The sequence below is a fragment of the Aspergillus versicolor genome (assembly GCF_001890125.1).
Source record: "Aspergillus versicolor CBS 583.65 unplaced genomic scaffold ASPVEscaffold_4, whole genome shotgun sequence".
NCBI classification, from domain to species: Eukaryota; Fungi; Ascomycota; class Eurotiomycetes; order Eurotiales; family Aspergillaceae; genus Aspergillus; species Aspergillus versicolor.
The window spans coordinates 1409570-1421816 of NW_024467527.1; the positions used below are offsets into that span (position 1 = coordinate 1409570).

The following is a 12247-nucleotide window of genomic DNA, read 5'->3' on the forward strand; positions in this document are numbered from 1 at the left end:
GTGATCACAAAAAGTTACAACAACCACCTACTCTGGTTTTCCCGCATACCGATTGAGGATTGTCAACATATCTATCTCGAGCCAGCATGGTACTAAACCAAGAATAATGAAATTGTTTGCATATGGGAATCCCTAGTCTTTATATTACAATTACAACCATGGGCAGGGTATCCGTATCAAAGAGTAACATTAGAGATATGGCCATTTTACCATCCATACTTGGCACCGGCCTCTTTCTTGTTCCGTTTACCAGTCGCGAAACTCTCCTCCAAAGCATCCTTTTGCGTACTTGCCGCATTGACCAACTGTTGTAGCGTGTGCTTTCCGGGGGCAATAGCCCGGACTGGGTTGTGTTGCGTCGCAGCAAGTTCCTTATGTGCCATTTCCTGGTTGGCGGCATATTCCACATCCGTATTGAAGTGTAGAATCCGAGAACTCGATGGATCAGCGTTGCGGCCAAATAGCTGGCGTCTTTGAGCACGGGACAGATTCAGATCATCCGCGATGTAATCCAACGATTGTGTTGGGGGCGCCGTTTGTGTTGATGAGGTAGAAGCCAACTCGGGTTCAGGGACTGGACCAGCTGCAGGCGCTCGTTCATTCGTATATACAAGGGGCTCGTATATAGAGCTATTAGCTGAATTTGAGGTGTCTGGCGTAACTGTTTCATCCGTCGACAGGGAGAAAAGGCTGACTTTGGGTCTCGGTGCCGGAGGCGCAGTAGGCTTCTGGGGTTGAGCCGGGGCGTGTACGTTCGTTCCTTTTTTTCCCTCCATATGCCCATCATTCCGTTTGGGTTCTGGCACCGGTGGCGGAATAATCGTGGCCATCGTCTTCTTTTTCTTCTGGGTCCGCCCCACAGACAACGGCTTGAACATCATCGGATTTCCCTTCAAGACTACCTCTTCCGGTTTCTTCTTCGTTATATTTTCCCCGTTATCATCCCCGAACTCTTCATACCCTTCCTTCTGCGAACTCCCTGCCTTCGGAATAGTCTCATCATCATCGCCACCAGCGCCCCCTAGGCTATCAAACTCCATATCTTTCCTCATCTCCTCATCAGCCTCCCGATCAAACCCCGGTGCAGCACCTGTCTTCAAACTGAACACCTTTCGCGCAGGTCCACCACCTAGCTTTTTCTCCTTCTCTGCCGTGGCGTTTGGCCGTTTCGGGGCCGGTAGGAATGAACTGAAACCCGAAAACGCACCACCGCCGCCACCTCCTATTCTAGGCTTTTTGCGCGCCGGGCCATCGGTATCGTCTCCATCTGATGGTTCCGGTTTGATTTCGGGGAGTGCAACACGGATTTTGCGGGGGTTGCTTTTATCGACGATGGATGGGAATTTTGGGTTTGCGGTTGAAGCTGCGCCAGAGGATGATACGGCGGGTTTGGTTACTGACGCAGGGGCGGAAGCGGGAGTGTTATTCTCGGGCTCTGAATCAGAGGCTTCCGAGTCAGAATAAGCGACAAGCACCATAATTGTCGTGGGATGTGGCGTGGGGTGTTGTTTGACGATGGAGATGGTGCAAATTGCGCAGTTGGAGGTTGAAGGAGGAATTGTGGTACGTCACGCGATGGTTTGAATTGTAATTTTTGGACTCTTATCTTATCTGATCATCACTTCATGAGCTGTGATGTCATATATTTACCGTGAATATTGATACAATATGCATCTTTGCAAGGAGCTGTAGTGAAAGACCGCTTAGAATTCATCAGGGGCATGTCTCTTAATACCTTTAAAGCGCAACTGATGATTGCTACATATTATAAGGTTCGCTCGTTGCTTGAGGGCTTTCGATGGGCAAAATTACTAGCTCAAACACAAGGTTGTAAAGTAAATTACAGCACCTTCCAGTTGCCGCCCGAATCTCGACCGTCCCTCTGATCAATTTCTCAAGTTACCGAGATGCGCCCATTTTGTCCTCGCCTCGCTCCAACTACCTTGATCACATAAAAAGGTTTAGAGGACATGGACGCAGAAGACAATGCACCTCCCTCACCAGCTCACGATTCCAAATCCAAGGCCGAATCAAGCACCAAACCTGCAGCTCCAGAGCCAGACGACTACACATCCCACCAAAGTAAAAGCAAAGGGAAATTTCGCTTCAAATCCAAATCCAAATCTAGTTCTAGGTCTTCACGACATGATTCTCACCGACATGACTCCCACCGTCATAGACACAGACACAGGCATCACCACGATGACGACGAAGTCCGCCACCGCAGACATAAACGCCGCAGAACAACCACCACTCGCTCCCCCTCTCCTGGTACCGTCCCTTCATACCCGGGCCCTCCATTATCGCCAAACACCGCTTTCCGTGAGTCTCTTTTCGATGCTCTAGGTGATGATGAAGGCGCGGCGTTTTGGGAATCAGTTTACGGGCAGTCGGTACACTCTTTCGCTGCTCCGCCGGGACATCTCGGCGGGGAAGGAGACGGAAGGGGAGAGCTCGAACAAATGGACGAGGAGGAATACGCGGCTTATGTGCGCGGTGAGATGTGGAAGCGGACGAGGGAGGGGATGCTTGAGGAGCAGGAGCGCATAAGAGCGGAAAAGAGGGCAAAGGTGCAGGCTGAGAAGGCGGCTGGCGCGAATGAGGAGAAAAGAAAGTTTGAAAGAGCGATGGAAGACAGTCTTCGGCGGGGCCGGGACAGGAGAAAGATGAAGGAGGTATGGAAGGGAGTTTGGGGAAGCTATGTGAAGTCCTGGGATGAGATTGAGTCAATACGGAATAAAGGCGAGGGTGAAGGACCAGCGGAAGGGGCTCAGGTACGAAATCTACTGTTTTGGCCCGTCGAGACAGGGAAGAGGAGGGACATTACAAAAGAGAACGTGGAGGAGTTTATGCGGCGAGCTCCCCCGCAACCCGCCGGTCCTGGGAACGAATCTACTCCCAATGATGCCCTGCTCTCTACGCTCAAGGCGGAGCGAGTTCGGTGGCATCCAGACAAAATTCAGCATCGATACGGTGCGCTGGGAATCGATGAGTCGGTAATGCGCAGCGTTACAGAAGTCTTTCAGATTATTGACCATTTGTGGAGCGATTTGAAACGGTAGTCAGCATTTACGAACTGCATTGGAATGGCTCCGGCGTTGGTCTTCTACTGGGATATCCCCTATTATTATTATTATTTTTCTTACGTCTTAGGAGGATTCTAGCGTTGATACTATTGATACCCGTTTTTGCATAGAAACTTAAGCGTTCATATATTTCGAAACAGTGAAATACACAATCGTGAAACTTTTGGCTCGTTTCATAGTAGCAAAGGGAATCAGAATGTACGCATACATCATGGCTATGCAAAATAACGATAGAGATATTGAACGTGAAAAAGGCAGATCAAATATAGAACAACAAATTGAAATGTTTTTGTTATTTTCTTCACACCAGTTCAGAACAATAATCAACCCATCACCGAAATCAATCCATAAAGTCCATCCACCAACAATAAGCCCGTCGCTTAGAATCGCGAATACCTCGTCCGAGACCTGTACACAGTCCACCCAACATACCCACCCACACAAGCGGCAATGAAGAAGAACACCTTGAACAGGAACCACGACCAGCTGCTTCCCTGGCTCTTCCTCGACTTGCTGCCCTGACTCTTGTTGGGTTTGCGGGAAGGACCGCTGCCGCCGGTGCCCTTCGAGCCACCGACGTTGTATAGGTTCTGGGCCTTAACGGAGATGATGTCGTGGTTGTCGCTGAGTTCGCCAGTCTCCGCGGAGAAACCGAGATATGCGACAGAGGGGATGGCAATGTTTGTTTCGGGGCTCAGGAGCGTGAAGCAGTTAGTCCAGGTGTCCTCGGCTTTGTATTGGAGGTCTAGGGTTAGGGATTTGTCTTGGAAGTAGGTAAGGCGGGCCTTGGTGGGGACCGAGGTAGTGCGAAGACCGCGAGCCTGTGCGCGTGTGGTCAGTAAAACTATATTAGAAAGGACGAGAGATGTAGACGTACAGAGCATCCAGCCAATTCGTTGGCCTTGCCGTCATGGGCTTGGTCGTAGCTGGTTTTGCCGTCACCCATCATGGCCATGACGTATGGGAAGGATGTGCCGGGGCGGTTGTTCTTGTATGTGTCGAAGAAGATTCCCAGGCCCTCGAAGTTATCTGTTGAACCGAAGACGGGCCCTTGTGTAGCGCGCTGTTTGGTGAGCCACATGGCGAAGCCATCGCCGTGTAGGTTCCCCTCTCCTTGAATCTGAAATTCAAACTCAATCTAGAAGGCCAGGTCGGTCAATGTTTACACTCAAACTAATGTATCCACTTGCGCATTGTTACTAACCTCCCAGTTTGTCGCAGTTAGAGGAACGCGAGAGAATATCCATCCTTGCTGCGATGGTCGGTCCGCGGTAAGTCGGACATATCTAGGCTAGATCAGCCCCCAATTCCTCGACTGGGAATCTAAGCGTATATTAAGGGGCACATACTTGTCGGCACGAATCACTGTATCACCACCAAAATCGAACCAGCGGCTTTGGAAGTCTGAATCCAAGTATGGCTATGCGACTGTCAGTGGGAGGTCGATGCTGAAAAGCGGGGATGGTGGTGAGCAAGGTAAACGCACGGCAGAGAGACTATGAGTTCGAAGCTATTCAACAGTTAGTTAGCTGTGATAATATCTAAAGGCAGGCCTGTACACACCGGGATGCTCTTAACATTCTCATCCCCGTCATAGGCGTTGACTGCGGGCACAGCCGTCAGGCCAACCAGGCACAAGAGCGTCGAAAGCCGCGGCAACAACATTGTTTTCGTAAGCTAGAGGTGAAGAGACAAAACGATTGTGGATGTAAAGGCTGAGAGTAACGATAGACTGTAATACGGCATGCAAATACACTCAATGTCGCCGGGACATTCAACTGCACACTGCCTAGGTAGTATAACCAGGGTATACCTCCACCTGGCACCAACGGAACAACAACGGATTCGGTCGAGGAATCGATAGGCTCGCAAGCGACAAGGTTGGAAATAAAGTCAAAGGAAGGAATCCCGCGTCGGGGGAGAAAAGGAACAGAGCAAGGAAAATAACTCGTTAGGGCGCAGTCGGACGAGCAGGAGAGAACTGGACAGATCAGACACTCAGGTCAACTCCGACCAAGCTTAGTAGAGTTCACACCACACTGCACCCTCGCCAGCCTTAGAAGTTAGGTGTCCACTTGCTGCGGCTGTGGCTGGTGCGCGCGTCTCTCCGCCTCGGCGACGCCACAGCCTTTTTCGGATACCCGATTACTTCAGATCCTGTCGACATCATTTTCAACAACCACAGCTCTAATTACACCATTCGCGCCGTCCCCATCCTTCTTTATCATCGCAAATAACAACACATCCAAAATGGGTCTTTTCGGTTCCTCCACTCCCGCCGCCGCGGCCCCCGGCTCCGGACAGGAAGCCCAGGAAGTCAAAACCGCCATCTTGAAGCAGCTCCAACAAGAAGCTGCCATGAGCAACGCCCGGCAACTCATTGGCGTACGTTCCCCCCCCTTCTGGCGCTTGATTTCATGGCCTACTTCCACTTACAGCATTGTTATCCCGCATACTAACTTCACGCAGAAAGTGAACGAGCACTGCTTCGACAACTGCATCCCAGCCCCCGGATCCACAATGAGCACCGGAGAACAGACCTGCCTTTCTCAATGCATGGAAAAATACATCTCACTATGGAACGTTGCCAGCAAGACGTACCTTACTCGCGCCACGTCGGACAGGAAAAACGGCGGTCTCGACGTGATTGCGGCGAACTCATTGGCCACGAGTGGGCCGTCCGCCTCCGGCGTGTAAAGCTGAATCATTGATGAATGTGGCCGTTACTTGGGGGTTGTTTGGAAGTGAATGCTTGTACGATAATAAAGGAAGGGAATTGTACTGTATCGGGTAGATCGGATCGAATTGGGGGGGGGGTTATGTTGACCTGGTTCAATCCTTCTGAATATGCATTTAGGTGCGGCGCGGCTGCGGAGATATTACTTAGTGTTTTTTATATATATACAAAATAGCCTTTCTGATCTACTTTTATCATTCCATACGACGGAGGAACTGAGACGTATTTACATAGATTATACAGGCCTCCTCTCGTATGGTAAGAGGGGACAATAAACCAAAAATAGCTCCGTGCTAACTCAAAAATTATCCAGAAAGATGGTAATATCAAATCGCACATGTCATCGGCAAAAATATGACAATGGCACCATAAGTGTCACCGTCCCCAAAACCAACACCAGACAAAAGGCATACCCACCGTCCATGCCCGGAAAGCTGAAGATAAAGACCAAACAGAAGCCACAAATCCACCCCAACCAAATAAGTGAAACAGGGAGAATAATCTTCATGGTAAGTGAGAGCAGCCCCGCAAATCCTTAAGCGGGGCAGGGCCATGACATGCTTTTGATGCAAACATCGATGCTAGGCCCGACGTCCGCTAGATATTCATTTCTGAGAACGCTTAAGTTGCATTCGACCAGCGATTATCAAGACCAACAAGTGGAATAAATGGCTTTCGATCATTGCGTTGTCCTGTGTAGAGCACCAGGTTCCACATGCCTTCCATGATAGAGTAGAAGAAGCATGAGTTCTAATCAGAGAACAATCTCTAGAATGAATATCATTATCATCATCACTCATAAGAGGATCTAGAAACCCGGGAACAAATGACCGTGACTAGAGTCATATTGGTTAGCAAGAAAGAGTGACCGAAAGTTGCAGATGTAGAAACTTACGGATCATCGCCATCATGGCCATAGGCTTCTGTCTCTTCCTGGTAGTTCTCATACTGGCTTGCATCACCTTGCCCTCCTCGAATTGGGGGGACATAAGGCGCATCAATTTCCTTCCTCAACAGCCGTTCCCAAGTGACTTCCGCAAACCACGGGTGATTTTTGATGTCCTCAGACCCAGCATGGAGGTTACCTAAACGCTTTGTGAGGTCCGCGGTGATGAGCCGTGAGAGTAGATCCACAGCATCGGGGTGAAGGTACGGTGGGAATTTTACCCTTCCCTGGAGGATATTTTGATAAATCTTGACAGGGGATCCTTGATCCCAGAAGGGTGTGAAGCCACATAGCATTTCGAAAATCAAGATACCGAGAGACCACCTTAAACAAGTTAGCGGGTCATAGTTGGTCGATTCGTAACAGCACTTACCAATCAACAGACTTGTTATAACCTTTAGAGGCAACAACCTCCGGAGCAAGATAATCGGGGGTTCCGCAGAGAGTCCATGTAATGTCAGGGACTTCTTTCGCAAAGCCGAAATCCGTGATCTTGAGATGCCCATGGCGGTCTAAGAGCAAGTTTTCAGGCTTGAGATCTCTGTAAATTATATTCAATGAATGGAGGTACTCCAGTGCCAGAGTCACCTCGGCAGCATAGAATTTAGCGACAGGGTTGGGAAACCTCTTTATATTATCCAACGTTAGTTAGCCTTTTTCTGGTAAGTAAGGGACAAAATACGACTCACCTGAGACTTCCGAAGTAAGCTAAACAACTCTCCGCCCTCTACGAAATCCATGACCATGTAGAGATTCCGCGCATCCTGCCAAGTTCCCCACAAAGTGACCAAGAAAGGATGTCTAACGCGATTTAGCATTCGTCGCTCATCGTTTGTATGTTCGATTTGCTTCATCTTGACGACTTGCGCCTTTTTCAACACCTTGATTGCATAGTAGCGGTGGTTGTGCTTTGATTGCACAAGGTGGACGCGCCCAAAGCTGCCTGTGCCAAGAGTGCGCTGGATTGCGAAATCATCGAGCGTGTATTTTCCCTTGGTGGTACGCTCCGTCCGGGAGACTTGCGGGTTATTCTGCTGCGAAGGGTTTATGATGTTTTGTATGCTCGCGGCGTTGCCGCTTTGGTGGTGGTGGTGGTGGCCGGAATTCGAGTGTGCGGAAGTGGTGGGCTGTAGTGCGGGGGATTGCATGGAGGCGGTTTGGCCGTCGGCGGATTTGGTGGCTGAAGACTCGTTGGACTGCTGTTTGGCAGCCGGTTGGTTAGAAGTTGCTGAATTTGCAGAATTGTTGGACGAGTGGTGGTTATGGTGAAAAAGGTGGTGGTGGTGCTGGGTATCTTCGGCAGCGATTGGTGACGTCGTCGTGTGGCCAGTGGAACCAGCCTGGAGCTCCTTAGACAGGGTCTGCGAATCCTTCGTCCGCCGTTTCTTTAGGAGACCTCCGAGAGTAGGCATGGAGGATGGAAAAATGCCTGAGACAAGATCAAGATCGAGGTGAGGCCCAGGATGGCAGCATGCAGGCGGCTGGCTTGGTCGTGGGAGCTACGGAGAGGGGACGATGACCTCGGGGTCCTTTCGTATTGGTCTTTGGCTCGGATACGAAGGAGAGGGCCGGAATGGCAGACCGGAGTACGTACGACTATTAAGTAGTATAAGAGCCGCGAAAGAAAGCGGCGATAATGCAATTGGACACAAAGAGTGTACTGAGTCCAGGAGGGAGCGAGGAGGGATCTCTGAGACGTTCAACCTGAGACAAGCCCGAGTCAATCGTCGAGGGGGGCGAAGGAGAAAGCGCCGTAGCAGAAGAAGCGGGGTTCATGCTGGCAGCCTGAGTTCTTTGCGTCAAGATGAATCGATCCATTTCTCTGCTGCGATCCACCACGGCCTATCAGTGCGTTCGTCGAGGAATTGTCTTTGTTCCCCAACCTGCCTCCCTCTTTCACTGCAGCACTCTGTCGACACTTTCTGACCGGCGGGGACCCTAACAAAGCCCGCTGGAGCGCCCGCCAAAGTCGGCCTCCTCGCAGAATACCTGGACCCGGGTCCGAGGAGAGCCAACTTGCAACCGGGTTACGGTGATGTCTATCCTGGTGTCTACTGCCACGCGGTGAGATCACCACTACTTCTGGTGCCGCAATGACTTCATAACGGTATCTCCGGACCAACCTTAAAAAAGAGTTTGTTCAGCACATAGCTACACCGAACACCTAAAGCTTCGTGGATATAGAGTTTGTATAGTTTAGAAATATTCCATGTGCTTCAGAGCTTGGATTCTCGAGGGTCGATGCTCTCTTGCAAGCGTAGAATTCTGTGCCTGCATTTTTTTTTTTTAATGCTTGCATTCTGCAACGCCAAACAAAGACAACCTATAAGCCTCTGGGGTGGCTTTTATACATGCTTATCCCACCCAAATCCGTCCATTGATAATCAGTCCATCCTGCGGTATTGCGCCCAAAAATACCCATAAAGAGAAATAATAATAGACCGCTCACGTCCGATAATGCGCCATGTTCTTCTTAATCTCGTCCACGATCTCTACCGCTTCGAGAGCATTCCGCGCCTCGAAGTCATACCGCTTCTGCTCTGTTGCATCGGTCCCACGAAGCACGACGACTCGGAAATTCTTTGGATGCCTTCGACTTACTTTGCACCCGACGACGTCGTTGAAGCTTATCGACCGAGTCTTCGTGTCGGACCCATTCTTGCCAGTATCCGCAGGCATGATGTGCATGTAGTCATTGTCAAATGTTAAAACACGGTGAAGTGATGTGGTGAACCCCATTGACTGCTTGCGAAGCACGAAGTACCGTCGGTAGTATCCTCCGATGAGATCTTGCTTTTGGGTAAGAGGATGTAGCATCCGCTTTTCGTTCTTCTTTCCCTTCTTACTCGGAACAACGGGGTTTTCAACCATAAGTGGTGCGTTAGGTGAAGAGCTCACTGGGGATCCCGTCAACTGCGGGCCGAAGCGTCGGCGGACAAGATCTAGCTCCGTGATATTGCCCAATGCTTCAACTGTACGGTCCAGCGGCGCAATTGTGTTGGATCCCATCACTTTAAGCAGGTAATTTCCCTTCTCTAGCCCCCATCTCTTGCAGACAGAATCGAGAATTTCTGCTATGTAGCTATCTGTTGAAGTATTGAGGGTTGTAACTTGGGTCGAGGCTTCAAAGTTGATATACCGGATTTTCATCGTCTTTGAAACACCGAGGCGGGGCGTCGCATGAGAAACGGGCACCGCTGGCCGATCAGCAGGTGTGAGGGTATTATCGTTCAATGCTGACGAGAACGGCTGCCCTAAGATCGGATTTGGACGAGAAGTTTTATTCGCTAAGATTGGTTGGCTTGCGGGAACAGGGAATGCTGCTGCTGCTGCCGCTGTGTCTCCCGGCTCTTCGGCCGGGGCCGAAACATTCTCAGTCGGATACAAGCGCTCATTCTCCTCGAACTCTGAACCGGAAGCTTCTACTAGAGCGAACTCGTCATATTGTTTCCCTCTGGATCGACCGCGCATTCCGCCTGCTCGATTGTTGTTGTTCGAAGTAAAATCCGTTATGGCCGATGCTCTACCCAATGCCGGGAAATCGTACTCAACTTCGCCGTCCTCCACCATTCGAAGTGCCCACCTATTCACGGTGAGCTTCTCACGGTCGATGGGAGGCTCTCGACGGTCCTCGGTATATTTCCAAAGTGCCAGTCCGATCGCTTCGGTAACAGTAACTGTAGTTGGTTGCTCTGCTAACTTCGACTCTCGAGCTAAAGGTAGGTTGAGGGGGTCTTCGGGGTCTGCGGAGAAGGGCACATATAATCGAATGTTCAGGGCGTCACTTAGACCCTCGCCAGAAAGTACTGCGAATTTCTCAACAGGATTTGTTGGCGCCTTTGCGCGAGCATTTAGAGCCGTAGAAAGCAAACTAACAGGCTGCACCGTGCTTATCGGTCGAGGCGGCGGTAGTTCCTGTAATTCAGGCGCAGGCTGTTTTGGTTTCCGTGGGGATGCAGCCTGAGAACCTGGTCCATGTGGTAGCTTATGCATCAATGCAATTGGTGATGAGGAATCCAAGCCTCCCGTTATACCAACAGCCCCTAGAAGTGAAGTAGAACCGGCTGTGGCATCAAATTCTGACGACAAAGTACTTTCCACTGACCCAGCGTCGGAGTCTTCGACCTGCTCATCCAACTGTTCGAGGCCGTCACAGCTGGCTTTCCCTAATTCGGATGGTCCTATCACTTGATCCTGGCCGGAGAAATGGATCTGGCGCCTTCGGATGGCCGATGTGTCGATCTCGTGGTCGGAAGATATGTCACTGCTAGTTGTAGTCGTCGTTGTGTCACGCCGAGGACGCTCATTGACGGTCGGAGCTGTTCCCAAAGACCCCGTGCGGTAATGACTGGTCACTGATTGTTGCGACGGGTGCGTAATCATAACTTGGGGCCTTTCTTGGCGGTCAGATGTCCTGATGGGTGATGAGTCCGCCCTGGTCCGTACAGGCACCTTTTCGAATTTGATCTCTTCACTATGTCGCTGTGGAGCAACTCCTTCCTCGTCACTCTCATCACTCAAATCACTGCTGTCTTCCTCTTCGATCTCCCTTTCCCTTGCCTTCTGTTGTTCTCTTTGCTGGCGATCTCTTCGATGCATTCGCTTTTCGTTTCGTAGATGTAAACGGCGGCTAACCATATCCGTAGTTGATCTCCCCGTTACCATACCCCCCTCATCGTCTTCTCCGTCCTCCCCGAGCCCAAATCTTTGCGAATCATTCACATCCCTAGTGTTTATTTGGTAATACTCGGATGAAACCGCGGTGGTTGTAGGGATCGGAGGGGAGTATGCTCGTTTGATGCTAGCCGCAAGTTGCGAGGGCTGGTTCGTGGAAGCTGTCGGCCAGCCTGCGGCGCGGAATCCAGGCGCGTTAAGTACGGACTGGTTCACATTGATAAGCCTGTCACCAATGCCATCCTTGATCGTAGAGAGGTAAGAAGTGCGCAGCTGCCATATCGTGAAGCTATACACCGTCAGCTTTGTCATAAAGGTGAGACGCTGGAGGGGAGAGGCTTCAAAACCTACTCTTCATTATGGAGGAGAGACATTTTCCATTCGAGCTAGGGGGTCCAGCGAGTAATCCAGAATCATGAACCGCGTCGCCACAAGCCGGAATATATGAGTCGTGGGTCAATAAAGAGAGGAGAAATGTCCTGTGGTCATTTCCCGTGATGCGGAGTGAGATTGGATACGCCGAAACTGGGGAATGGAGAAAGAGAAACTGGCACAGGACCAGCCTGGCCGAGGCTTGAGAAAGAGAAAGATGGTGTGGTTAAATAAATTTTATTCCTGGAGTTGCTCCAGGTTTCGTAGATACCACACTGGCGTGCTGTGTTGCAACAGAGCCGAACGCGAAGGAGGGGGAGGTTGGCGCAACGACTCCGCCTCCCCGGAAATCAGCCAAGACCAGAAGTTAAACACACACGCCGCCAACGGGTCAGCGAGCCAGCCGGTCAGCCCTGATAGACAGGCACCAGA

At 50.6% G+C, this 12247-nt stretch overlaps 6 protein-coding genes across 6 annotated transcripts; 2 read left to right on the forward strand and 4 right to left on the reverse strand.

Annotated features, from left to right (window-relative positions):
* Nucleotides 1-75: 75 nt before the first annotated feature.
* On the reverse strand, nucleotides 76-1728 carry ASPVEDRAFT_41121 (uncharacterized protein). The gene has a single exon (XM_040812274.1). The coding sequence runs from the start codon at nucleotides 1476-1478 to the stop codon at nucleotides 207-209; it is 1272 nt and encodes a 423-aa protein (XP_040667289.1). The 5' UTR covers nucleotides 1479-1728; the 3' UTR covers nucleotides 76-206.
* Nucleotides 1729-1868: 140 nt separating this feature from the next.
* On the forward strand, nucleotides 1869-3264 carry ASPVEDRAFT_640330 (uncharacterized protein). Its single transcript, XM_040815707.1, has one exon. It carries the CDS (start codon nucleotides 1971-1973, stop codon nucleotides 3060-3062), a length of 1092 nt encoding a protein of 363 aa, XP_040667290.1. The 5' UTR covers nucleotides 1869-1970; the 3' UTR covers nucleotides 3063-3264.
* ASPVEDRAFT_41122 (legume-like lectin family protein) lies at nucleotides 3153-5096 on the reverse strand. The gene is made up of 6 exons (XM_040812275.1): nucleotides 4650-5096; nucleotides 4573-4596; nucleotides 4436-4506; nucleotides 4291-4372; nucleotides 3964-4224; nucleotides 3153-3907 (listed from the first exon to the last, which is right to left on the reverse strand). The coding sequence occupies exons 1-6, from the start codon at nucleotides 4749-4751 to the stop codon at nucleotides 3467-3469; spliced, it is 981 nt and encodes a 326-aa protein (XP_040667291.1). The 5' UTR covers nucleotides 4752-5096; the 3' UTR covers nucleotides 3153-3466.
* A 240-nt stretch (nucleotides 5097-5336) lies between these two features.
* tim13 (protein translocase subunit TIM13) lies at nucleotides 5337-5783 on the forward strand (the record flags this gene model as incomplete). The annotated part of the gene is made up of 2 exons (XM_040809089.1): nucleotides 5337-5471; nucleotides 5556-5783. The coding sequence occupies 2 exons, from the start codon at nucleotides 5337-5339 to the stop codon at nucleotides 5781-5783; spliced, it is 363 nt and encodes a 120-aa protein (XP_040667292.1).
* Nucleotides 5784-6631: 848 nt separating this feature from the next.
* On the reverse strand, nucleotides 6632-8181 carry pkaC (cAMP-dependent protein kinase catalytic subunit pkaC; the record flags this gene model as incomplete). Its single annotated transcript, XM_040814640.1, has 4 exons — nucleotides 6632-6659; nucleotides 6719-7093; nucleotides 7143-7396; nucleotides 7459-8181. 4 exons carry the CDS (start codon nucleotides 8179-8181, stop codon nucleotides 6632-6634), a joined length of 1380 nt encoding a protein of 459 aa, XP_040667293.1.
* Nucleotides 8182-8760: 579 nt separating this feature from the next.
* On the reverse strand, nucleotides 8761-11929 carry ASPVEDRAFT_640433 (Sin1 family protein). Its single transcript, XM_040815708.1, has 2 exons — nucleotides 11795-11929; nucleotides 8761-11732 (listed from the first exon to the last, which is right to left on the reverse strand). The coding sequence occupies exons 1-2, from the start codon at nucleotides 11815-11817 to the stop codon at nucleotides 9215-9217; spliced, it is 2541 nt and encodes an 846-aa protein (XP_040667294.1). The 5' UTR covers nucleotides 11818-11929; the 3' UTR covers nucleotides 8761-9214.
* Nucleotides 11930-12247: the final 318 nt, after the last annotated feature.

Bases quoted from the DNA above. Each gene is read 5' to 3' on its own strand.
- ASPVEDRAFT_41121 (XM_040812274.1), bottom strand. From the start codon at position 1,478: ATGGTGCTTGTCGCTTATTCTGACTCGGAAGCCTCTGATTCAGAGCCC.
- ASPVEDRAFT_640330 (XM_040815707.1), top strand. From the start codon at position 1,971: ATGGACGCAGAAGACAATGCACCTCCCTCACCAGCTCACGATTCCAAA.
- ASPVEDRAFT_41122 (XM_040812275.1), bottom strand. From the start codon at position 4,751: ATGTTGTTGCCGCGGCTTTCGACGCTCTTGTGCCTGGTTGGCCTGACG. The intron at 4,597-4,649 runs GTGTGTACAGGC...ACTGTTGAATAG, and splicing joins AGAATGTTAAGAGCATCCCG to CTTCGAACTCATAGTCTCTC. The intron at 4,373-4,435 runs GTATGTGCCCCT...GATCTAGCCTAG, and splicing joins ACAGTGATTCGTGCCGACAA to ATATGTCCGACTTACCGCGG.
- ASPVEDRAFT_640433 (XM_040815708.1), bottom strand. From the start codon at position 11,817: ATGTCTCTCCTCCATAATGAAGA. The intron at 11,733-11,794 runs GTAGGTTTTGAA...GACGGTGTATAG, and splicing joins TCTCTCCTCCATAATGAAGA to CTTCACGATATGGCAGCTGC.